Below are 26,566 nucleotides of genomic sequence, written 5' to 3'. Positions count from 1 at the left end.
GTGAACTATTGATACAAACAACAACTTGGATAGATTTTAAGGGAATTATGCTGAGAGAAGAAAAGCCAATCTCAAAAGGTTCCATATTACATGATTCCATTTATTATAATATTCTTGGAATGACAAAAGTATAGAGTTAGAAAACAAATGAATTAGTGGTTGCCAGGGGTCAGGAATGGGTTGGGAAGTGAGATGGAACTTTTCTCTCTCTCTCTCTCTCTCTTTTTTTTTTAGAGAGAGCAAGCAAGAGAGCGCCTGAGCACGTGTGAACAGGGAGTAGGCAGGGAGGCAGTGCGCCAGAGGAGAGAATCTCAAGCAGACTCCACACTCTTTGGAGCCCACATGGGGCTCAATTTCATCATCCTAAGATCATAGCCTGAGCTGAATCCGAGAGTTGGATACTTAACCATGTGAGCCATCCAGGTGCTTTGGAACTGTTCTCTGTCTCAACTGTGGTGGTGCTCACACAAATTTACACTTGTATTCACTGCAGAGAACTAAGTGCATACACAAGCACATACATGAATACATATAAAATTGGAAAATTTTCAATAAGGTTGGTGAATTGTATCAATGTCAATTTCCTGTCTGTGATATTGTATTACTGCAAAATGTTACCAATGGGGGAAACTGGGTGATAGGGACACTGGATCTCTCTGTATTATTTCTCACAACTGTACACACTGGGGCACCTGGGTGCCTCAGTCAGTTAAATGTCTGACTCTTGATCTCAGCTCAGGTCTTGATCATAGGTCATGAATTCAAGCCCCACACTGGACTCCATACTGGATGTGGAGCCTACGTAAAAAACACACTAGAGGGGTGCCTGAGTGCTTTAGTTGGCTAAGCATCTGCCTTTGGCTCGGGTCATGATCTCAGGGTCCTGGAATCAAGCCCTCTGTGGGGCTCTCTGCTAAGTGGGGAGTCTGCTTCTTTCTCTCACTCTTCCTTTGTACTCTCCCTCTTTCTATCAAGTAAATAAATAAAATCGTTTTTAAAAAACCCCAAACTATACACATATCTACAATGATCACAAAATTAAAAACTTTAAAATTCTATTTAGGTTTTAGGTTACATTATGATTTTTGTTTAAAACAGAAAATTTACCTAGTTACTTGGTTTGGCTGATTTAAAATTTAGCTTGTATTCCTTGGTTACTCATCAACTGATGGCAATAGAAAGCAGCTTAGATATCTGCTAGGTGGAAAAGGCAGTTTAGTTGGGATTTTAAAACATCCTGAAGATAATTCATAAAATCTCAGCTTTCCTTCTTTGTGCCTGGTTAAATACATTTGTAAAAGGTGGTATAGTTCATCCGGGCAAAACTTCAAATATTTTGTCCCCTCAAAACAACTCCACTCTCATTTATTTGACTCCATTATAAGCAGAATTTCTCACCTACCCAAGGAAGCCCCAAAGCTTTAAACCATGTTCACAAAAACATCAATAGTATATTCCCCCCCAAAAATAGGAATTTATGATACTAAAACTTGAATTATTCAGGGTTTGGGTTTTTTTTTAAGATTTTATTTCTTTGACAGAGAGAGAAAGCAAGAATATAAGAGCTGAGTGGGGGGAGGTGCAGAGGGAGAAGCAGACTCCCCACCAAGCAGGGAGTCAGATAAGGGGCTCAAGGCAGAAGCTTAACTGACTGAGCCACCCAGGCACCTCAATTATATAGGTCTAATATCTGTTTTTTCTTTCTATGCTACAAAGATCCACCAAGTTAAATGGTTTGAAAATTATAAAATCCCCATCATTATTGAGGCCAAGTCAAAATTTTGGTGACTCAAATGCAATAAACCAATCCTCCTCTTTCAAACTCCAATTTTTTTTTTTTTTTTTAAGACAGAGACAGAGAGAGTGCAAGCAAAGGAGGGGCAGCACAGAAGGAGAGGGAGAGAGAGAAACTTAAGCAGGCTCCATTTCTAGCATGGAGCCCAAAGCGGGACTCAATCTCACCAACCTAAGATCATGACCTGAGCCAAAATCAAGAATCAGACACTTAACCAACTGAGCCACCCAAGGACCTCAAACTCCAGTATTTTTAAGGAATGAAGTTATAATGATTAGTTGCTCTTGAAAAAACAAAAACAAAACTATTGATGTATTTCTTGAAGAAGTAATACATTCACATGGTTCAAAAATTAAAAGTTATGGGGCGTCTGAGTGGCTCAGTTGGTTGACTGCCTGCCTTCAGCTTAGGTCATGAACTTATAGTTCCAGAATAAAGCCCCCAAGTCAGGCTCCCTGCTCAGAGAGGAGTCTGCTTCTCCCTCTCTCTCTGCCTCCTTCCCCGCTCGTGCTCTGTCTCTTTTGCTTTCAGTTTCTCTCTCTCTCTCAAAAAAAATAAAATCTTTAAAAATATATTAAAAGTTATAAAAACATATGTAGTGAAAAGTCTCCCATCCATCCCCAGCTACTCAGGTACCTTCTCAGGAGGCAACCAATTTTTTTTTGCTTTTTAAGATTTTATTTATTTGTTTTGCAGAGAAAGACGCAGAGAAAGAGCACAAGCAGAGGGAGCAGGAGAGGGAGATGGAGGCTCCCCACTGACCAGGATGCTGGATGTGGGATCATGACCTGAGCCGAAGGCAGATGCTTAGCTGAGCCACCCAGGCATCCCCCCACTTTTATTTTTTTAAGATTTTATTTATTTATTTGACAGAGAGAGCACAAGCAAGGAGGTAACCAATGTTATCGATGTTATTCTTGAATATTCCTTCAGAAATGGTTTAAGTCTATGAATATATTAGCAAATATACATATATTTCCCCCTTTTTAAAAAATACAAGTGTAGCATATTCTACACACTGTTCTGCATCTTACTTTTGTCACGTAACAATATGGTTTTGGGATGATACCATGCTAGTATATAAAGCACTTCCTCATTGTTTTCAGCAGCTGCACAGCACTCCAATGTATGGGTGTACCATAATTTCTTTATCTAGTTCCCTACTGACATATACTTATGTTCTTTTTTTCATTTTTTATTGGAGTATAGTTAATCCACAGTGTTACACTAGTTTCAGGTGTACAACACAGTGACTCAAGCTCTCTATACATTATGTTATGTTCACCACATACAGCTACCATCTACTTAGGTTATTTTAAATCTTGGACGACTACAGTGCTATAATGAATAACTCAGTATATATTTCATTTCTGTGTGAATATAAATTCTTAGAAAAGAACTTTTTAGGCAAACGGTATGTGTATCTTTAATACTGATAGATACTGGGAGCTCCTGGGTGGCTCAGTAGGTTAAGCATCTGCCTTTGGCTCAGGTCATGATCTCCGGGTTCTGGGAATAAGCCCCAATTCAGGCTCCCTGCTCACTGGGGAATCTGCTTCTCCCTCTGCCCCTCCTCCCTGCTTGAGAGCACATAAGTACTCTGTCTCCCATAAATAAAATTTTAAAAAAAATGCTGATAGATAATTGCAATCAATTCTTTAGAGGATACATTAAGTTACACTCTCAGCAGTGATTTTTTTTTTTTTTTACATTTTATTTTTAAATACTCTCTACACCCAACATGGGACTAGAACTTACAATTCTGAGATCAAGGATCACAAGCTATACTGACTGAGCCAGCCAGTGATTTATGAGTGCCTATTTCCCCACACCTCTGACAACACAGTGTTATAATGGTATCTCACTGCAGAACTGACTTGCATTTCTCTTGCTATGTATGAAGTAGGTTGAACACATTTCACTGTTTTTTAAATATATATATATATATATATTTTTAAAGATTTTATTTATTTATTTGACAGAGATCACAGGCAGAGAGGCAGGCAGAGAGAGAGGAGGAAGTAGGCTCCCTGCCAAGCAGAGAGCCTGATGCGGGGCTCGATCCCAGGACCCCGCCATCATGACCCAAGCCGAAGGCAGAGGCTTTAACCCACTGAGCCACCCAGGCGCCCCCATATTTCCATGTTTTTAAAACGCATCAGTATTTTCTGTGAACTACTAGTTCATACTATTTCCTCTTTTATCTACCAGACTATTGGCTTTTACCCACACGTTTTATATATATTAGGGAAATCAGGTTTTGCCAGCCTAGTTTCCATTTCTTTTTTTCTTGGAGCCATCCTGGTATCTGGAATTCTTTTAGTCCCACTTTAGTCCCACTTACTTTAATGCTTCATATTTAGAGGACTGTGGAATGTCTAAAATATCTTTTCAGGGCACCTGGTTTGCTCAGTGGGTTAAGCTTCTGCCTTAGGCTCAGGTCATGATCTCAGGGTCCTGGGATCGAGCTGCATTGGATTCTCTGCTCATCAGAAAGCCTGCTTCCCCCTCTATCTCTGCCTGCCTCTCTGCCTACTTGTGATCTCTCTCTCTGTCAAATAAATAAATACAATATTTTAAAAATAAAAATAAAAAAAAATATCTTTTCATACACACTTGTCTGAATGGGATAACTTACCTTGCTGTCCATCTTGCATAGTTACAATAAATGGTTGGCCAATGCTTCCAGTAGGGATCGCAGTTTGTATATTACCCAGAGGGACTCCATCAGTCACTATAGTGATGACCCTTTGGCCTCCGCTCCCCACCACTTGCTGGACTGATGAGTCAACAGAATTTCCCTCTATGACTTCCTCTGAATTAGCTAAGGATGACGAAAATGAATTGGAAATTTCAGCTTTCTCAAAAAATAGGAGTATAACAATTTCAACCTTCTTGAAATTGATTGTATCAGGGATAGGAAAACTTGAGAAAAAAAGTTAGATTAAAGTTTCTAATGCAAGTTCTAGCGAACAATGCTAAGTTGGAGGAGAAAAGAAAATAGTAAATGCAATAAACAGTATTTTCAAAAATGTCTTCACTGAGATGTTAATAGCTTTCACTAAGAATGGGTTCTATGCACAAATACACTTCCAAAATGCCAGTTTATATATGCTTAAATTTTTTGTTTGTTTTTTAAAAAGTATCAGAAACCCCAACAGGCTAATGAGCACTGTGATTCTCCAAATGAGAGAAGATATGCTGAGTTTCCCTAGCATATTTGATCTTGGAGTTCTTTTTTCAAGAAGCATCTTGAAAGTCTAAATAAATCTAAGGAGTTAGAAAAATAATTACAGAGTAGACCTATTTCTATAAGAAAATGTATTAACAAAATAACATGTTAAGAGTCAAAACACTGGGGCGCCTGGGTGGCTCAGTGGGTTAAGCCGCTGCCTTCGGCTCAGGTCATGATCTCAGGGTCCTGGGATTGAGTCCTGCATAGGGCTCTCTGCTCAGCGGGGAGCCTGCTTCCCTCTCTCTCTGCCTGCCTCTCCGACTACTTGTGATTTCTCTCTGTCAAATAAATAAATAAAATCTTTAAAAAAAAAAAAAGAAGAGTCAAAACACTGATGAAGTCTGACAGACACAAATGGTAGGTGGCTTCTCCCATCTGACAAACAATAATATTATATATATATATATATATAATGTTGAATCAAAATTTTCAGTTTAGAAATCAAAAAAGGGGAGGGAGGTGCCTGACTGGCTCAGTCAGAAGAGGATGAGACTCTTGATCTTCAAGCCCCACATTGGGTGTAGAGATTATGTAAATAAATAAAACTTAAAAAAAAAAAAAAGATTTTCAGTTTGATTAGTCAATATCCCCAATAGCTGTTAGGAAAATGAGTTCCTACTATTCCACTACAGAATTTCTCTCTCTAAAGAGACACAGGTAGGACTTTGTACTAAGTGTGATATGGACTATCCACAGGAGACATATTCAGGTGATTTAATGGAAACAGAGCATTTACATCTCTTAAAAACAAAGAACAGTTAAATGTTCTAGCTGAAAAGACCTCGAAAGATAATCTGATCCAACCTCAGCCAGAGATGAGGAGACTGAGACCTGGAGAGGATAAGTAATTTATCCAAAATCCAAAAGCAAATCAAATTAACAATCACAAGTTTAATACATTGCTTTTCCCTCTGCCATGCTGCTCACTCATACATGTCTGGATAGAGATCTTTATGATTGCTGACAGTTGGAAAAACAGAATTGGCGGAATGTTCTCACCACCCAAATGTCAATGGCAGAAAGAAATCAGAACAATCTGCTTTCATTTATGATGGAGCAGACTGTCAGAAGGCTCCAGAAAGATTCCTAGATGACTACTTAGCTCTACCTAATACTATTTGGCCCTACTTATATGAAGCCCTAAGCCTTCTCCCCACAGGCTACCAGCTCTAGCTAAGACACTTGACCCTCTTTTGTTCTGTATATCAGAAGGCCACTATACAGCATATATGTGCCCAACTCCACTGGAAATGTCAAAATATCATTTCCAGTGAAAATAAAAGCAAGCCACCCTAAAGTACACAGAATATGACAATGAGAGACGTAGCAGTGTTACATATTGTCAAAATTATTTTTTTTTAAAAGATTTTATTTATGGGACGCCTGGGTGGCTCAGTTGGTTAAGCGACTGCCTTCGGCTCAGGTCATGATCCCGGAGTCCTGGGATCAAGTCCCACATCGGGCTCTCAGCTCCATGGGGAGTCTGCTTCTCCCTCTGACCTTCTCCCCTCTCATGCTCTCTCTCTCTCTCTCAAATAAATAAATAAAAAATCTTAAAAAAAAAAAAAAGATTTTATTTATTTATTTGACAGAGAGAGAGAAATCACAAGCAGGCAGAGATAGAGGGGGAAGCAGGCGCCCCGCTGATCAGAGAGCCTGATGCGGGGCTCAATCCCAGAATCCTAGGATCATGACCTGAGCCAAAGGCAGAGGCTTTAACCCACTGAGCCACCCAGGTGCCCCTGTTTTGACGCTTTAAATACAACATATCTAAGCTGCTATTTTGAATCATTCTATGATAGCACCAGTCAAAACATAACATAGAGTATTTCCCAAATAATCTGCTAATAGAAGACTAAACATTTCAATCTGAAGCAACTGGAGCAAACAAACTTGAAACTGCAAAAATACAATAAAATGACTGAGTCATTCTCTAATATTATTCAGCCATCTGATTATATTGCTTAAGTGATTTTTCTTTCTGAAGTTCAGTGACTCTACAGTCCTCTTTCTTAGATGTCTCTAATTAACCATAATTCTTTAATATTTCATGCAGACTAAATCTGCTGGAAATGTAAAAACAAAAGAAATGCTGATTCACCCAGCAGATATCCCTTACCTACCTGCGGCTCTGTGAGAGTTCGACAAGGGGGCTGATGCCTCAGCAAGAGCTGCAAGGGTGGCCAGCACTGTGGTGGTGGAATGTGACAAGTGTGGTGCTGAGGAGGCATGGGGGTCACCTACTTTGGTAAAAAAGGCAAATGAGGTCTGGCAGAGAGAATAAATGGGAGATTAACTAAAAATGGTTTTTATTAAATCAAAACCTCAGCTTTGCATTCTAATGTCTTCTTCTTGCTCTCCATTACAAACTGGTATTAACCAATGATCATGGTGTTAACATTCTTGGAAGGTTTAGAAAGGTTTTCCTTTAAAGTGGATAAAGGTAATATGCTTAGTATAGGGCCACTACATTGCCCACATTTGCTCATTTTCTTGGCACTGCCAGTGCTGAGCATTCGGAGCCAACAGACCCAGAGGGCCGCCTACTCCCTAGGCTGGCTGTACAGAGCTCTCCCTGGCAGCAGGCTTACCCTAAACTAGATGGTGCTGAGGGAAGAGGGCCTGCAGATACTGCATCTATCCATAAGCCAGACAGGTGAGAAGACTCGGGATGACCTCTAACATAAGGACCAGTAAAACCTGGACATTTCGGGCGCCTGGGTGGCTCAGTGGGTTAAGCCGCTGCCTTCGGCTCAGGTCATGATCTCAGGGTCCTGGGATCGAGTCCCGCATCGGGCTCTCTGCTCAGCAGGGAGCCTGCTTCCCTCTCTCTCTCTGCCTGCCTCTCCGACTACTTGTGATTTCTGTCAAATAAATAAATAAAATCTTAAAAAAAAAAAAAAAACCTGGACATTTCATTTATTGAATGTCAAAGGGTAGTACAACTGATTCATGGTAAAAAATAATTATCTACTTTAATTTTGTCATGATATCCTTTTTTTAAAAAAAAACTTTGTTTACAACCTTTTCTTCTTATATCTGTGTGCTATCCTTACAGCTAAGTTCCAGGAGGAAAATACATTTGATCTGGCAACAGGCACACGCCTAACTTTATGAACCAAAAGTATTACTCGACAGTTTTGCATAAATATAACTTTTTTTTTTTAAAGATTTTATTTATTTATTTGACAGAGAGAGATCACAAGTAGGCAGAGAGGCAGGCAGAGAGAGAGAGAGGAGGAAGCAGGCTCCCTGCTGAGCAGAGAGCCCGATGCGGGACTTGATCCCGGGACCCTGAGATCATGACCAGAGCTGAAGGCAGAGGCTTAACCCACTGAACCACCCAGGTGCCCAAGATTCTATTTTTTTAAAGTAAGCTCTACACCCAATGTGGGGCTCAAACTCACAACCTGAATATTGAGAGTCGCACACTCCACTGACCGAGCCAGCCAGGAGTCCCTCTTAGTTTTTTTAAAGATTTACTTATTCATTTGAGAGAGAACAAGCATGAACACCTACATGAAGGGCAGAGGGAGAAAGACAGTCTCAAGCAGATTCCACACTGAGCACAATCCTGATGTGGGGCTCAATCCCACAATCCATGAGACTGAGCCAAAAGCAGGAGCTGGATGCTTAACCGACTGAGCCACCCAGGTGCCCCTTAAATTTTTAAAGATTTTATTTTTAAGGTTTTTATATTTAAGATATGTTTTCAAGATTATATTCTAATCTCTGTACCCAATGTGGGATTTGAATTTATAATCCCAGGATCAAGAGTCACATGTTCTACTGACTAAGCCAGCTAGGTGCCCCAATGTACTCTCAATTTTTGTTTTCCCACTATGCTTAAAGATTCTTTCCAGCCTTTCGTCTATCAAAAAGTCAGCTATCTGTAAAACACTTTAAAATACTTAAGGAAATTCCTTTTTAACACTCTTTATAATAAATCCATCCACAGAGCAAAGAATCCTTTTCTGATATGATTAATGTAGGTAATTTAACTGCTTTATAAATTTAAATTTCAAAAAGCAGATTACTTACATAGTATTCCTAATAGCTATGAACTATCTTCTCTTAAGTTTATTATTCTTTTTTTAGTAATTTCTACACTCAGTATGGGGCATGAACTCACAACTCTGATATCAAGAGTCACGTGCCCTACCATCTCAGCCAGCCAGGTGCCCCAGCTACAAATGATCTTAATCTAGCTTCCAGATGATGATGGTAGCAGTGGGGGATTACCATGGAGACAGTGATGATAACTCTGTTTTATTCTTTCATTCTCTCACATAATACTCAGGAAACCAAACAGTCTGAGTGGAACACAGTGCCTGTCCTCCAGAAAGGAACCTATGTCTATCCAACAACTTCACACAGAGCAAGATCCAACTATAGCCTATTCCCTAATGTTCCCACTAAATTCATGATTTTCCCACCACACAGCTTATTACACCAAACACTGGCATAAGAACTCACAAATGAAACAAACAAGGAACAAGCAATTTTTAAATATATTTGTATTTATAGCCCTTGAGGAGGTTGGAATATATCTGACAGTAAGTCACTAGCAATCTAAAAACAAGGTTGCTATTATTTTACCATACTTAAAACACTCGCACACACCAGGGCTGTTGTAATTAAAGTTCAAGTAGGCCAGGTATCAGGTAGGTCACTCAGCTAAAGTAGAATAGCTGGGTAATGCTTCTTGAGAAGGCATTGTATACTTTTTAGCACATAATGATACCAAGCTAAGGCTGTTCTCCCTTTGATTCAGACATGACTCACTCAACTTCCCCTTAACAGCAAAAGGAAGAAAGAACATTTGTGGAAAATTGGATTTAATACCCTGATATACACAGTTGAAACTAAAAAGCAATGATCCAAATTACCTCCATAGACTTATCCCTATGAATTTTAGGAAAATTAGGTACTTTATTGCTAAACAATATTAATTTTTTCCTTCTTCTCAGTATAAGACCCAACATTAATCAAAGTAAAATGCACATGGATGGTGTTATTTTAAAATGGCACTATCAGGGATGACTCTATTATTTCTACATATAATATATATAATATATACTCTATTATATACATATGTATATGCATATATATATATAATGTATCTATTCAGAATGTGGCTTAGAGAAACTCATCATATCAGGATTAAGGGGAGTGTGCTATGGTAGGATAGGCAATCTCAGTGAGTTGGTGAAAAACTAAGTAACTTGCCCAGGTCACATAGGTAGTAAATGTCAGAGGCCAGACTAGAATGCACTTCATTAGATTTCTCAAAGCCTGTACTCTTTATGAACCAATACAAAGCTATTTATATTTTACTTTGGAGTGCATCTTATGATCCTACAGAAATAGGAAATTCATTTTTGTAGATCCTACAGACATAGAAAATTCATCTTTGTAACTCTTTTCTTTCTTTTTCTTTTTTTTAAATAATTTATTTATTTATTTGACAGAGAGAGAGGATCACAAGTAGACAGAGAAGCAGGCAGAGAGAGGAGGGAAGCAGGCTCCCCGCTGAGCAGAGAGCCCGATGCGGGGCTTGATTCGGGGCTCGATCCGAGGATCCTGAGATCATGACCCGAGCCGAAGGCAGAGGCTCAACCCACTGAGCCACCCAGGCGCCCCTGTAACTCTTTTCTTGCCCTGATTAATGTTTAATTTAGTCTGCCTTTCTGAACTGCTGCATTGTGATGGTAGCACTGACGACCAGTGATATCTTTAGTCACAAATGGAAAACTGAAAGCAAACTTTATAATACAAATTTTGTTATCAAAAATATCCATCGGGGGTGCCTGAATGGCTCAGTGGGTTAAAGCCTCTGCCTTCAGCTCAGGTCATGATCCCAGGGTCCTGGGATCAAGCCCCTCATCAGGCTCTCTGCTAAGCAGGGAGCCAGCTTCCCTCTCTCTCTCTCTCTCTGCCTGCCTCTCTGCCTACTTGTGATCTCTGTTGTCAGATAAATAAATAAATAAAAATCTTAACAACAAAAAAAATATCCACCGGGGTGCCTGGGTGGCTCAGTGGGTTAAAGCCTCTGCTTTCGGCTCATGTCATGATCCCAGGGTCTTGGGATTGAGCCCCGCATAAGGCTCTCTGCTTGGCAGGGAGCCTGCTTGCCCCTCTCACTCTTCTAGGCACTCTGCCTACTTGTGATTTCTGTCTGTCAAATAAATAAATAAAATCTAAAAAAAAAAAAATCCATCAAAATGATTATCCTAGGATACTTAAAACTATTCCTGGATGGAGGCACCTGGATGACTTAGTCGGTTGAGTGTCTCCCTTCAGCTCAGGTCACGATTCCAGGGCCCTAGGATTGAGCTTCTCATTGGGCTCCCTGCTTGGCAGGGAGCCTGCCTCTCCCTCACCTTCTGCCATTCCCCCACCTTGTGTTCTCTGGCTCTCTCCGTCAATAAATAAAATCTTTTTAAAAAATTACAAAAAATATTACTGGATGATGGAGGGAAAAAAGAAGGGTGGCTCAGTTGGTTGTGCATCCAACTCTTGATTTCAGCTTAGGTCATGATCTCAGGGTGGTGAGATCAAGCCCCGTGTCTGGCTCTGCACTTGGCATGGAGCCTGCTTGGGATTTTCTCTCTCCCTCTGACCCTCTTCTCCTCCCCTTGCACACGCAACTGCACACATTCTCTCTCTCTCTCAAAAAAAAAAGAAAAAAATTGGGTAACAGGGAAAAAAGCAAGCCACCCACCCTCCCACCATTCAGGAAAAGAAAATCCTTGAACCTAGTTGAATAATACAACCTGAATTTTTCTTATAACTTTTCTCCTTTCTTTTATCTGCATTAATTATCTCCCCTGAAGTGGGAGAGGCAGGTAGAATGGTTTCATGGGTAAGACAACACTGGAGAGATCAGCTCTATTATGTGATGGTTTAGCAATCTTAATTAATAGTGGCAACATACAGAAGAGAGAAACAAAAGGTTTGCCAAAAGGAACATGACAAACATGATATAGGCCCATGGGAACCAAGGCTACGAAGCTATATCCTAAATATCTTCAGCTTTGCTTATCATTTCAGATCTGGGTCTGAAGAATTTCAATAGTTACATGACCAACTCTAGCTCCTTTTACATGTTTATGAACATATAACTATACTGGCTTCTAAAGAATTTTGGATCCTAAAGGTACTTGTTCTAATTACTGTGGCATGTACTACAAGAAATCCAAAAGTCTGTGAATTTTCTGATTACATGTATATGTATATTTAACCTAATTTTTTTGAATTATCAAGCTGAAAGCAAAGCAGTGATTTTTAAATGATAGTTGATGGCTTATAAAAATGAAGGTCACTACTGCCCCCTTGAGGGCATAACAGAATGAACTTTCATTAAGGAGTTATATTTACATTTAACCCTATTATTGAAGTCCTGCTATAAAATGGAAACACAAAGTTTCATAACCTCATAAAGTAGGTATTATTATATCCCAATTTTGTAGATAAGTAAAGAAGGCTTAGAGAAGTAAGAGTTTTCCAAGGTCAAGCATGTAGTCAATTAATAAATCAGTATTTGAATGCAGTTCTGAATGTAAAATTCTATGTATATTGTGTATGTTCTTTCTATTTAACCACACTGCCCCTCAGTTATAACACCTCATTCAAGATCTTTCTTTGATATTACACAAACCTTTTTTTTTTTTAAGATTTTGTTTATTTCTTTGACAGAGAGAGAGAGAGTACGAGCACACATATGAGCAGGGGCAGGAGGAGAGGGAGAAGCAGGCTCCCTGCTGAGCAAAGCCTGATGCGGGACTTGATCCCAGAAACCCAGGATCATGACCTGCGCTGAAGGCGACGCTTAACCAACTGAGCCACCCAGGCATCCCGATATTATACAAACTTAACTAGAATACAGTGTCTTATTTTTAAGTGAAAGTCAGAAACAGAAAAAGAAACCGAGTCAGTAAGAAAATGGATGTAAATTAGGACACAAACTCCCTCATTGTAAAACAAATATTTGTGTTTTTTTTAAAGATTTTATTTATTTGACAGGGAGAGAGATCACAAGTAGGCAGAGAGGGAGGCAGAGAGAGAGGGGAAAGCAGGCACCCCGCTGAGCAGGGAGCCCACCATAGGGCTCAATCCCAGGACCCTGAGATTATGACCTGAGCCAGAGACTTAACCCACTGAACCACCCAATGTGCCCCTAAAACAAATATTTGTAAAGAAATGTTGAAAATAGCTCAGTTTGCTCCTTTTTAGATAGATGTTTTTGTTACAAACATACAAATCTCAAAATGAGCTTTTCTTTGCCATTTTGTTGTTTACTTATGTTTCCAAGAATAAATCAAAGCTCTTATACTTTCTTCAAAAGATCACATGTATCTCTTTTATATCGGCACTCCAATATCCATTTACATTTATTCTGGTTTATTTGTCACTGTTTTAGATTTGAGTATTTAACTATTTTCTTTAGTGGTAACCATACTGAAGCACCCTTGTGTCTTCATTTTGCAGTCATATATAACCCTTCCACAGATCAATCTGTAGAATATTTTACTTTTAATACAGTAAGCACTGATGTGTAATCCCTGTGTATGATCTCCTCTTCCCCCAGGAAGAATAAATGCATTGGCTTTAAAATCTATTATAAATCTTCTATTTGGGGAATATTTTAATAAACGAGTAGGTATCAGATAGAGTATCAATTCATCTCATAGGAAAAACTAGGGTTCTGTTCATTTTAAGTCTAAAATAAATGCCATGTTATCAGATTATTACCTGAGGTTGTTTTGGTGTTGGTTGAAGAAACAAGGCTAGCGAGGTTGACAACTTCTCCAGATGTGAAGATGAATGGGGCAGCCACAGTCACGGGGTTGGCTCTCTCGGGATTAGCATTCACCTGATTCTGCATCGCTTCCTACCAAACAAGGCAGGATATTTCAAAGTCAGAACTTGTTAGCCTTAGTTATACAGTTACTGAACAGCCACTCCCACCCCAATGCTCTGTTGAGCAGAACTAGTGGTGGAACACAATGTCCCAGGATGCTCAGAGTTCTCATTAAGACTACTGTTTTTCGGGGCGCCTGGGTGGCTCAGTGGGTTAAGCCGCTGCCTTCGGCTTAGGTCATGATCCCTGGGATCTAACCCCACATTGGACTCTCTGCTCAGCGGGAAGCCTGCTTTCCCCCCTCTCTGCCTGCCTCTCTGCCTACTTGTGATCTCTCTGTCAAATACATAAATTAAAAATCTTAAAAAAAAAAAAAAAAAAAGACTACTGATTTTCTTTTTTGTTTTGTTTGATTGTTTGTTTTCCAGATCAGGGCGACAGAGATGTTAGGTTGCTTTCCCAAGTTTATTTCTAATTTAAAGAAAAAAAGTATTATCATTTCCAAAAAAGTGTATCATTTGCAAAAACTTCTAGACAATTCACTTAACCTGTCTGGAACTTGTTTTTTTCTTATTTGGAAAATGGGGGGGGGGGGGCCTAAGAAGTAATTTCCAGCATGAACATTCTATCAATTATATACAGGTCAATGTGCTAGCCGAAGATCCCTGCAGCAAATCTGCAGAGAACAATATTCTCCAGAGTTTTGTCCAACTACTTGTTCCATTTTGCCATTGAAGAAATTCCTAAGAGAATATATAACAAGCAAATAAATGAGTGCCAGATTTTAAAGTCTAGTTCCATATGCTGCATTTTGCTTCCAGGGCTCTCTGTACAATTTAGGTGTAAAGATACTTATTTTTATTTTCTGACTTTCAGAAGCAGTTTTCTACAAACATGATATCTACTTATGAAGTCCAATTACAAAAGAGCTCTAATTAAGGAAATTGAAAGCTAAAGAGGACAACCGGTCTATGGAGAACCATCAGTCAGAAAAAAAGGAATAAACAAACAAACTCCTGAAAATGCAGCAGAAATGGATACCCATTTTTTACATATAATTATCCCTTTGATTAAGAGCCTCAGTTGAAACAGATTATTCATGTACTGGTTACTGTTTTTTGGTTTTTAAAAAAAAATATTTTATTTATTTATTCGACACAGAGAGAGAGCGCGCATAAGCAGGGGGAACAGCAGAAGGAGAAGGAGAAAGCAGGCTCTTCGAAGACCCTGGGATCATGACCTGAGCCCAAGGCAAATGCCAATCATCTGAGCCACCCAGGCACCCCTGGAGTGCTTTTTTTAAAAAAATAATTTATTTATTTGACAGAGAGAGAGTACAAACAGGGGGAGTGGCAGGCAGAGGGAGCAGCAGGCTCCCAGCTGAGCAAGGAGCCCAATGTGGGACTTGATCCCAGCACCCTGGGATCATGACCTGAGCCCAAGGCAAATGCTTACCTGATTGAGCCACCCAGGCACCCTAGAATGCTATTTTTTTTTTAAAGATACCAATGACACTGAGTCACAAGATTGAGACATATCAGAAGTTTAGAAGTACTACCTTGATAAACGGAGCAAATTTAATTTTGATTCAGATCCTATAAAAAAAAATTTCTCAACTTCAATTGAAATGTATTCTGGGGGTATAAAAAGAAACAGACCTGAAGGATGACCAGAATTTCAGCATTCTTTTTCTCCAGGGCTATGTCAAAGGCAGATTTATCAAACTTGCTGAAAGCATGGACATCAGCTCCATATTTGATAAGTAGCTCTACAACATCTCGATGGTGGTGTTCTGTAGCCCAGTGTAAAGCTGTCATCTTCAGCATGTCCTTGGCATTCACATCTGCACCATTCTATCACAGAGACGTAATTTTTTTCAAAGAGACACTGGTTATAGTAGCACAGGTGCAAGATCCCATCAGCCAAATAAAAAGAATTTCAATGGAGATTACACATATTCAAATTTAGATCACGTAGAAATATCAAATGGAAAAACATTCTTCAAATTCTCCTGAATGATGACAGACATAATATCTTCAATGAGTGGGTCTTTTAAGGACAACTGGGAAATTACAACAGATGGGAAAGGAAGGGGAAAAGAACAGATTTTTGCTGCATTTATTAACAGAGAGCTGAGAGCCTACAAAAATAGGCTTAAGTACAGAAAACACCTGCAGAAAGAGAATGAGGAAAAATCAATAAAGTCTGCTTAGCTGGTAAAAGATTAGAAAACAAAATCCTTATAGCCATGATGTCTCTTAAAAGATACACAAATCTATGCTATGAACTGTCCTAAACTTAATCTTTCCCAGCCTAGTTTCCTACCACCCGTTTAAGTAAGAAAACAGGGAGGTGAGTGTCTTTTTTACAATACAGATCTGCCACTATTACCCTAACAAGCAGTTCCACGATGTGTGCATGTCCATCAGCTGCAGCCATGTGCAAAGGGGTCCTGTCCACTTTGGTCCGGGCATCCCTGCTAACGCCTGCTCGAAGGAGCACTTCTGCTGTGGAATAATGACCATACTGGGCTGCAAGGTGGAGGGGTGATGTTCCAAGCTGCGGGAAAATAATACTCATTGAATATCAACTGTGTGCAGAGTCCTAAATCATTGCCGGAGGGACACAAATGAACAAGAGGTACAGTCTATGGTTCTTGTCCTTGGAGTGACAATCTGGTTGTGCAACAGGCGTAAAGAATATTAATTAAGGCAAATAAATATACCACCAATTACATGAGTGCTAAGTATAATGGATTTAAGTCAGATGGAAAGATTCCATATATATCAGGAAAGATTCTCTAAAGGACATGATGTTAAAGCAAAGCTTAGAAGAAGGTTAAAAAAAATGGATAAACAAGAATATTCTGCATTGAGTAGTGGAAAGGGGTAGGTGGGTTCAAAACAATTCTTAGGAAAAGGACAGAGACTAGAAAGTCACTGAGATTTGGTAAGCAAATTTAACTGACTGAACAGAAGTCTGTTGACACAGTAAAGCAAAGCAAAAAGACTGGAGAGATGAAGAGGCAATAAAATTTTAGCAATGGCGTGTCAATAGCAATAAGAAGCCTGGATTGTCTCAAAGTAAATCTGTAAGAATTCTCTATCTTTGGCCACTTACCCAGAGATTTATTCCTTTCTTTGTGTTAGGTCCTTTATTTTAAGCCTATGCTGTTTATTTTTTGCATTCCATATATGTTCAGCCTCTCTGTCTGACTGACTTTAATTCACATTGCACTTTTCAGGTCTATTAATAGAAATGCTAATCTCATAGGTTTCCTTTTCTTCCTTTTTGTGAAGTGCTAAGTACCTGCTGGCCTCTAAAGTTATGAATTAATCACCCCAGGATAGAGGACACCGGCTCATTGAATTGTTAAAATTAGGCAATGCTAACTGACTGGCTCAGTCAGTAGAGCACATGACTCTTGATCTCAGGGTTGTGAATCTGAGCCCCACAATGGGTGTAGAGATTACTTAAAAATAAAGTCTTTGAGGGGCCCCTGGGTGGCTCAGTGGGTTAAACCTCTGCCTTCAGCCCAGGTCATGATCTCAGGGTCCTGGGATCGAGTCCCAGAGCCCCACATCGGGCTCTCTTCTAGGGGAGCCTGCTTTCCCTACCCCCTCTATGCCTGCCTCTCTGCCTGCTTGTGATCTCTCTCTCTCTGTCAAATAAATAAATAATATCTTTAAAAATAATAATAATAAAATTTAAAAATAAAATCTTTGGAAAAAAAAGGAAAAAAATGGTAAGGCACGCATTAGGAATAATTAAAAGAGTTTACCAGTCTGTGGTGCAGAGATTACTTAAAAAAATAAAAATAATTAAATTAGGCAACCCTTTTAAAATCTATCTCTTCAAGATGGCTGCCTGGGCTCGTGAAATTATACCTTCCTCTTAATGTTTTTTTAGCAGTGGTAAAAAGGAAACAAAATGCCTAGACTATTTCTGATTAACCAGGACACTTTAGAGAAAATGAAACACGTAATTCATTTAGTTTAGAAATGCACTCTTATTATACTGACTTTGTTTAATTTCTAGCTAATTACAGAAACCTAGAACCTAAGTACATTCCAGGGAGAATTAAACCTTCAGAAAATACTCTAAAAAGCATTATAGAAAATCACAAGTTTGTAATACCTTACAATTACTACCTATATATCCACAGGAGATGCCTGCAATTTAGGAAACTAGAAGACGACTACATATTTAGATGAAACAAAGAAAATAAAACTCTTATAGGGAGAGTGAGGCAGAAAGGGAATGAAGAAAAATCAATAAAGTCTGTTTAGCCTTTAAGGAAAAGGTTGGAGGGATGCCTGGCTGGTTTAGTCAGTAGAGTGTGCAACTCTTGATTTCAGGGTTGTAAGTTCAAGCCCCACACTGGGTGTAGAGATTACTTAAAAATAAAATCTTTGGAAAAAAAAAAGGAAGAAATTGATAACAGTGCACATTGGGAATAGTTAAAAGAACTTACCCAGTCTGTGGTGAATGGGGCGCCATTTGCCATCAATGTTCTCACTTCATCATCTTGGCCTTTTCTTGCTGCTTCTAGCAACCTCTTCCCCAAATCCACCAAAGACATCTTTATGCATAGGAACAAATGTTTTCGGGAAGCTGTAACTCAATAAGGAAAGCTGCCTGTAAATGTTTTTAGAAGACCTCTTGTACTTAAACATATGCAAGACACTTCTCAAGCTGACTATCCAGTAAGGCATTTCCTTTCTACCTCACCTAACACAATCAGATACTTGGCAAAGTTTTAGGCCCTAAATAGGTCTTTAATGTTCAATATTCAGAAAAATACTTTGGAAATCTGTGCAACACATTACCACCTCTCTAGCTTAAGGAAGCAATAAAACAGCATTTCATCCCTTTGAAACAACTGTGAGTAGAAATGTTACGGCACATGAAAGAATGAAGAACAAACACCGAGGCTATGCAGACTCGGATATGGCAGATACTTATAAAAAAAATGAACACAGTGAGCTGCCATTTCAAGGAAAACAACTGACAGTGTTTACTAACAATTATTAATTTTAATTTTTATAATTTGAGTTTTCAAGCAAAAGTAGAATTTTGGGAAACTTAAATCTACCACTATGACTTGACAGCTTACTACAGACTTTTCTGATGAAATTAGTGGTAATACTAATGAATATGATTTTTAAAAATTGTATAATAAAATGCATCAACATTTGGATCGCCTGCATAATTTGCTTAACCAATATTTTTCAAATGACCAATGCATGTTATAAAATCATGTGTAAGTACAAACGAAGTGAAAGATCAGGGTGTTTTAAGGTAACAGAGTGTAATAATTTCATTGATATGGTTTCAGATTCCTCACTGCAACTAACTTTTAAGAAATTGCCACTTTTGGGGCGCCTGGGTGGCTCAGTGAGTTAAGTCTGCCTTCAGCTCAGGTCATGATCTCAGGGTCCTGGGTCAAGCCCCGAGGGCTCTCTGCTCAGCAAGGAGCCTGCTTTCCCCTCTCTCTCTGCCTGTCTCTCTGCCTACTTGTGATCTGTCAAATAAATAAATAAAATCTTTTTTTTTTTTAAAGATTTTATTTATCAGAGAGAGAGAGGGAGAGAGCGAGCACTGGCAGATAGAATGGCAGGCAGAGGCAGAGGGAGAAGCAGGCTCCCCGCCGAGCAAGGAGCCCGATGTGGGACTCGATCCCAGGACGCTGGGATCATGACCTGAGCCGAAGGCAGCTGCTTAACCAACTGAGCCACCCAGGCGTCCCTAAATAAATAAAATCTTAAAAAAGTAAGAAAGAAAGTAGCAAGCAAACAAACAAACGGCCACTTTGGGGCGCTTGGGTGGCTCAGTGTCTGCCTTCAGCTTAGGTAGTGATCCCAGGGTTCTGGGATTAAGCCCCGCACCGGGCTCCTTGCTCCATGGGAAGCCTGCTTCTCCTTCTCCCACTCCCCCTGCTTGTATTTCCTCTCTCACTATGTCTCTCTCTCTGTCAAATAAATAAATAAATAAACTGCCACTTTGTCCAGTGTTTGTGTAGCACCAAAGAACACCCATAATTACCTGAAAAAGCCATTTAACTTACTCCTCCTTTCTCCAAGTACATATTGCAACAGATTAAATGAAATAGTAAATATGAGAATGCAGCTGTTTTCTATTAAGCTAGAAGTTGGAGATTTGCAAAAATAATAAACAATGCTATTCCTCTTATTATTTAACTTGGAAGATGTATTTTTCTTTTTTTTTTTTTAAGATTTTATTTATTTATTTGACAGAGAGAAATCACAAGTAGGCAGAGAGGCAGGCAGAGAGAGAGAGAGGAGGAAGCAGGCTCCCCGCCGAGCAGAGAGCCCGATGGGGGACTCGATCCCAGGACCCTGAGATCATGACCCGAGCCAAAGGCAGCGGCTTAACCACTGAGCCACCCAGGCGCCCCGGAAGATGTATTTTTCATAAAAACGTGTTATTTAGGGATGCCTGGGTGGCTTAGTAGGTTAAGTGACTACTTTTGGCTCAGGTCATGATCCCAGGGTCCTGGGATAGAGTCCCACATTGGACTCCTTGTTCAGTGGGGAGCCTGCTTCTTCCTCTGCCAGCCACTCCCTCTGCTTGTGCTCTCTCTCGTTCTGACAAATAAATTTAAAAAAATATGTTATTTAGGGGCACCTGGGTGGCTCAGTGGGTTGAGCCTCTGCCTTCAGCTCAGGTCATGGTTTCAAGGTCCTGGGACCGAGCCCCACATTGGGCTTTCTGCTCATCAGGGAGCCCTTCCTGCCCCCCTTCCTCTCTGCCAGCCTCTCTGCCTACTTGTGATCTCTCTGTCAAATAAATAAATAAAATCTTTAAAAAACATGTGTTATTTATGTTAACAGGTACAGGATTTACAATTGTATTTTAACTAATAAGCATTTAAAAATTAATTTCTAAAACAGTAAATACCAACAGATATAACACATTGGAATCCTCAATAATTTTTAGAAATATAAATGAGTCCTGGGGCACCTGGGTGGCTCAGTTATTAGGCACTTGCCTTCGGCTCAGGTCAGGATCCCAGGGTCCTGGTATCCAGCCCCGCACTGGGTACCCAGCTCAGTGGAAAGCCTGTTTCTCCCTCTCCCACTCTCCCTGCTTGTGTTCCCTCTCTTGCTGTCTCTCTCTTGTAAAAAAAAAAAAAAAAAAAATCTTAAGAATATATATATAGGGCGCCTGGGTGGCTCAGTGGGTTAAGCCGCTGCCTTCGGCTCAGGTCATGATCTCAGGGTCCTGGGATCGAGTCCCACATCGGGCTCTCTGCTCAGCAGGGAGTCTGCTTCCTCCTCTCTCTCTCTGCCTGCCTCTCTGCCTACTTGTAATCTCTCTGTGTCAAATAAATAAATAAAATCTTAAAAAAAAAAAAAAAAAGAATATATATATACACATATACATATAAATGTGTGTATATAGATAGACAGATAGATACACACACACACACACACATACTGAAACCACAAAATTTGAGAATCACTGGCTTAGGCAAATCATTCAGGTACTATGGGATTTAATTTTCCAGTCTATATCATTGAGCATTGTCCTCAAACATGGGTGTCTGGGAGAACACCAAGAGCTTGTTCAAAATGAGTATACGCCAGGCTCCAGTCCAGACCCTTTGAATAAGTATGTTCAAGAGAAGAGGATGGACTTTATTTTTTTTTTAAAGATTTTATTTATTTATTTGACAGAGAGAGATCACAAGTAGGCAGAGAGGCAGGCAGAGAGAGAGGAGGAAGCAGACTCCCTGCTGAGCAGAGAGCCCGATGTGGGACTCGATCCCAGGACCCTGAGATCATGACCTGAGCCGAAGGCAGCGGCTTAACCCACTGAGCCACCCAGGCGCCCCTGAGGATGGACTTTAATAGTATGAACCTCTATGTCAGGCTTTACAACTCAAGAAAATGCTGGAGAAAAAAATGATGGCAAAGCCTTATTACAGAAAACCGACACTTTGCATTTCTCCATGATTGCCTTCCTTTTAAAATATCAAATTAAAATTTCAATCTAGTTTTTTTTTTTTTTTTTTTTTTTTTTTTTATAAAATTTAAAAACAAGAGCAAAGGGTGCCTGGCAGTTGGTTGAGTGACTGCCTTGGGCTCAGGTCATGATCCTGGAGTCCCGGGACTGAGTCCCACATCAGGTTCCTAGCCATGGGGAGCCTGCTTCTCCCTCTGACCTTCTCCCATCTCATGATCTCTCTTACTGTCTCTCAAATAAATAAATAAAATCTTAAAAAAAAAAAGAGCAAATTTTTTGGTGGTTTATTAGTCATAAATGGCTCCCTCACATTTTCTCAGATTACACTATATATAAAAGTTGTATCACCAAGTCTCAAACACTTTCAACATAACTGATCACAAAGGGGAAGAATTCCCTACAAAGGAATGTTTAGAAATGCTGACAAAAAGCAGAAGTATTCTAACAGTGAAATTTCAGCTATTCTCTATGGTAAAAAAATAGTCAGTTGAAGGTTGAGGTATCTGCTTAAGGAGAAATCTGGTTTGCTTCACATTCTGGGGAAGCTGATACATCCAGAAAACAGATCCTTCATTTATTTTTTTTAAAACTTTTTTGGACTTTGTTTATTTATTTTAAAGATTTTATTTATTTATTTGACAGACAGAGATCACAAGTAGGCAGAGAGAGAGGAGGAAGCAGATCCCCCGAGGAGCAGAGAGCCTGATGTGGGGATCAATCCCAGGACCCTGGGATCATGACCTGAGCCCAAGGCAGAGGCTTTAACCCACTGAGCCACTCAGGCACCCAAAACAGAGCCTTTAAATAAGTTTATTTTATCCTATTGCAACTGTTGTCTTCAGCACCTGAACTCTTGCCAGGTACTTCTTTAAGAAAAAACAATATTTTATTTATTTATTTGACAGAGAGAGACACAGCGAGAGAGGGAACACAAAAAGGGGGAGTGGGGGAAGCAGGCTTCCCGCCAAGCAGGGAGCCCAATGCGGTCCTCAATCCCAGAATTCTGGGATCATGATTTGAGCCAAAGGTAGACACTTAAGACTGAGTCACCCAAGTATTTCTGAGGTCAATTTGTCTCACCATAGTCTGCCTTCAAACATACATTAATTGTATCACTATTTATTTATTTATTTATTTAAGAGAGAGCTTGAGTGCATGAGCAGGGGAGGGGAGGTGCAGAGAGAGAGAGAGAAAGAATCTTTTTTTTTTTTTTTTAAAGATTTTATTTATTTGTCAGAGTGAGAGAGGGAGAGAGAGCGAACACAGGCAGACAGAATGGCAGGCAGAGGCAGAGGGAGAAGCAGGCTCCCTGCCGAGCAAGGATACCAGGATGCTGGAATCATGACCTGAGCCAAAGGCAGCTGCTTAACCAACTGAGCCACCCAGGTGTCCTGAGAGAGCGGAAGAATCTTTTTTTTTTTTTGAGCGGAAGAATCTTAATCAGGCTTTGTGCTCAGTACAGAGATTGAGGCTGGGTCAATTGCACAACCCGGAGATCATGACTTAAGCCAAAATCACGAGTCAGATGTTTAACCAACTGAGCCACCCAGGAACCCCACTTATTTTTTTATTTTTTTATTTTTTTAAAGATTCTATTTATTTGAGAGAGAGAGAGAGAGAGACAGCAAGTGTGGGGTGGGGCAGAGGAAGAGGGACAGACAGACTCCGCACTGAGTGTGGAGCCTGACATTGTGCTTGATCCCATGACTCCAAGATTATGACCTGAGACAAAATCAAGGGTCTGATGCTCAACCCACTAAACCATCCAGGCGCCCCCACTTTTAACCATATTTGTGAGCCCATGTATCAGTATCATTAAATGGCAGCTGACCCAGATTTGTAACCCCATTCTTTAAATAGGCCATGAAAAGTCTTATTTCTTACTATACAAAGATACAGTTAAACTCTGGGATTAGAAAATAAGCAGGGTGAGGGGCGCCTGGGTGGCTCAGCGGGTTAAATCCTCTACCTTGGGCTCAGGTCATGATCCCAGGGTCCTGGGATCAAGCCCCACATTGCATTGGGCTCGCAGGAAGCCTGCTTCCTCCCCTCCTCTCTCTCTGCCTGCCTCTCTGCCTACTTGTGATCTCTCTCTCTCTGTCAAATAAATAAAATCTTTTTTTTTTTTTTAAAGATTTTATTTATTTATTTGACAGAGAGAGATCACAAGTAGGCAGAGAGGCAGGCAGAGAGAGAGAGAGGGAAGCAGGCTCTCTGCTGAGCAGGGAGCCTGATGCGGGACTCGATCCCAGGACCCTGAGATCATGACCTGAGCCGAAGGCAGCGGCTTAACCCACTGAGCCACCCAGGCGCCCCAAATAAATAAAATCTTAAAAAAATAAAGAAGGAAAGAAAGGAAGGAAGGAAGGAAAAGAAAAGAAAAGAAGCAGGGTGTTGTATTTATCAACTGATATAAAAGAGGTCTCCTAGAATTGTGTTCAAGGCTCTTTTCTCCTCTACCCTGACTCTTTTGAGTTTACCTGAAGCATCTCTCCAAAGTAAAAGCAAAATGTATTTTTAAAATAACAGCATTTGGGGGAGGGGGTATTATGTGCCATTCTCCCATAGCCTACCTAAACACTGACAATATACACCAGAAAAGAGATGAAGGACAGTCTAGGCACCTTAATTATTGATTATTAAAAACACGGGGAAAACATTCTCCCTTACTGGATGTACCTCTACTTTCCCTATACATAAGGTGAAAAGACAAAATCTGATTCAACTTGTCTCTTAGGATTTTGGAGATTAATAAAGTAACAAAGCACCCACTCCCCTTCCCAAACAAACATACTAGAACTCTGAATAACTGTGTCTTAATAACTAATGAAGTGCTTGAGCTCTCGACAACAAAGTACTCTATTATCACAGAGTAATTACACTTGTTGATGTAAGAATTTGGGTGGGGCAGTTCTGTTTCACAGTTTCAAAGCGTGTGTGAAAATAGATGCTTAAGAGCATCTCAATTGGACTGGGTGGGTCAAATGGCACGATGAAGATGTGGTCCCGACAGCCAAAAATGTTAAAATTGCTGGGGGTAAGCCACAGAATGTCTTTTTCTACATATGTTTAAGAGAAAGTAGTACTTTTGGGAAGAGAGAAAAGAATGGGATAATCTCGGGCGCCTGGGTGGCTCAGTGGGTTAAGCCGCTGCCTTCGGCTCAGGTCATGATCTCAGGGTCCTAGGATCGAGGCCCGCATCGGGCTCTCTGCTCAGCAGGGAGCCTGCTTCCCTCTCTCTCTCTCTGCCTGCTTGTGATCTCTGTCAAATAAATAAATAAAATCTTAAAAAAAAAAAAAAGAATGGGATAATCTCTGCTGGCTCGAGGAAATCTGTGAGGACAAGTGAAACCTAACGAGAAGGAGAAATGGAATTGAAGAGTCCATGTTCTGACGACTCCCCCCCCCCCACCATGTTTCTATTGCATACATCTCCACCGGCCGCCAGCTGTACAAACAACTGTGCATCAACTGGGGGCGGAGCCCGTACTACTCTTGCTCCGATTACCGAGCTCACTCAAAATCTTTAGGCTACTACTGAGGTCAGAGAATTGAGAGTCCCCGTTTTCAAATCCTCCAGTTCCAAACAGCAACGTTGTCTTTCTGGAAGAGTCAACCGCGGCAAAGAGCCAAGGCCGCAGCCCCCAGCCCGGACTCCGGGCTGCCCCCTGGCGGTCACCTCCATGGCCTTCGCTTCCCTGGGTCCAGCTCCCCAGTCCCAGGTCTTACACCCACCCCCTTCTTCACCTCCCAGTCCCCTCCCCTTCCTCCCAGCAACATCCCCTTCCTCTTCATTACCCCCTCCCCGAGCTGCCCCCGCTCCCGTGAGGGGCGCCGCTCTGTCTGCACCCAGAAGTCTGGGGCTGGGCTGGGACGAGTTGCAACTTCTCACAGCAGTCTCCATTCCAGCCCCGAGGCCCCCCAGAGTCCAGACGTCTTCTTCCCCCTCACCTCCTCGTCCGGGACGCTGCCGGCCGCGCTTTCACCGAGCCCGCCAGTTTGGTCCCGTTTCTTTCTCTAGTTAACACTCCCTGTCACTGACGGTTACTTTTTGGCCTTTTCATATATGCATATTTTGGGGGCCTTTAACCCCCCCTCGTGGAGAAATGGAGGCAACAAAATGGCGGACCCGGAAGTGAAGACTAAGCGAATACAATCTTTGGCGGAGGGATCTATGAAGAGAAAATGATCAGAAAAGCCAAATTTACATTCGAACCGAAGAGCAATGCAACTCGAGGATCATAGTCTATCCATCGAAGGGTTTTTGAGGTGGAAAAGTGTGTATCCGAGATAACCCAGGCGGGACTATTTAACGAGGCGGAGGATTGTTGATTACGTGTCTTACGTGTCGTATAGTTCCGGTAGGGGACGGACCTGATGGTTCCTTTTGGCACCAAGAACCGGGGGACGTGTCGATGATGGTTCGGGGCTAGTGTGGGTCCCGAGCTTTTTTGGTACCCTGACTGGGGGCCCCGAAGGTTGACGGGAAAACCTTGTTTCCCTGTTTCAGCCTCAGGTGAAGCACCTGGGACGTCCCCGGCTTTGCGCGCGAATTGAACGCTAGTACCCTGACGGTCCTATTTCCAAATTTACAGCATGAATATAGGGAGTCCCGAACTAATCTGTCTCCTCAGAGCCGTGGACCAGATAATGGATTCATTTCTTTTTAGAGGCTTGGAAGGGG

The 26,566-nt window shown here is 40.8% G+C and overlaps 1 protein-coding gene across 8 annotated transcripts in view; it reads right to left on the bottom strand.

The window, feature by feature from the left end:
- Positions 1-26,167, bottom strand: part of GABPB2 (GA binding protein transcription factor subunit beta 2) — a 31,532-nt gene extending 5,365 nt beyond the window's left edge. Inside the window, exons 1-7 of one of the 8 annotated variants that reach the window (XM_032302129.1) lie at positions 25,834-26,164; positions 18,368-18,507; positions 16,285-16,452; positions 15,552-15,746; positions 13,785-13,923; positions 7,154-7,273; positions 4,434-4,619 (exon numbers count right to left, since the gene is read on the bottom strand). In XM_032302129.1, the coding sequence (XP_032158020.1) occupies positions 4,434-4,619; positions 7,154-7,273; positions 13,785-13,923; positions 15,552-15,746; positions 16,285-16,452; positions 18,368-18,475 (916 nt within the window). In that variant the 5' untranslated portion in view covers positions 18,476-18,507; positions 25,834-26,164. Of the gene's footprint in view, positions 1-4,433; positions 4,620-7,153; positions 7,274-13,784; positions 13,924-15,551; positions 15,747-16,284; positions 16,453-18,367; positions 18,508-25,833 lie in introns of all 8 variants that reach the window. The other 7 variants (XM_032302130.1, XM_032302133.1, XM_032302132.1 and 4 more) reach the window with 7 other exon arrangements.
- Between the last annotated feature and the right edge of the window lie 399 nt (positions 26,168-26,566).

The sequence above is a fragment of the Mustela erminea genome, chromosome 10 (assembly GCF_009829155.1).
Source record: "Mustela erminea isolate mMusErm1 chromosome 10, mMusErm1.Pri, whole genome shotgun sequence".
NCBI classification, from domain to species: Eukaryota; Metazoa; Chordata; class Mammalia; order Carnivora; family Mustelidae; genus Mustela; species Mustela erminea.
Note: the sequence above shows the minus strand (reverse complement) of the source record. Positions and strands in the feature narration are given on the sequence as shown.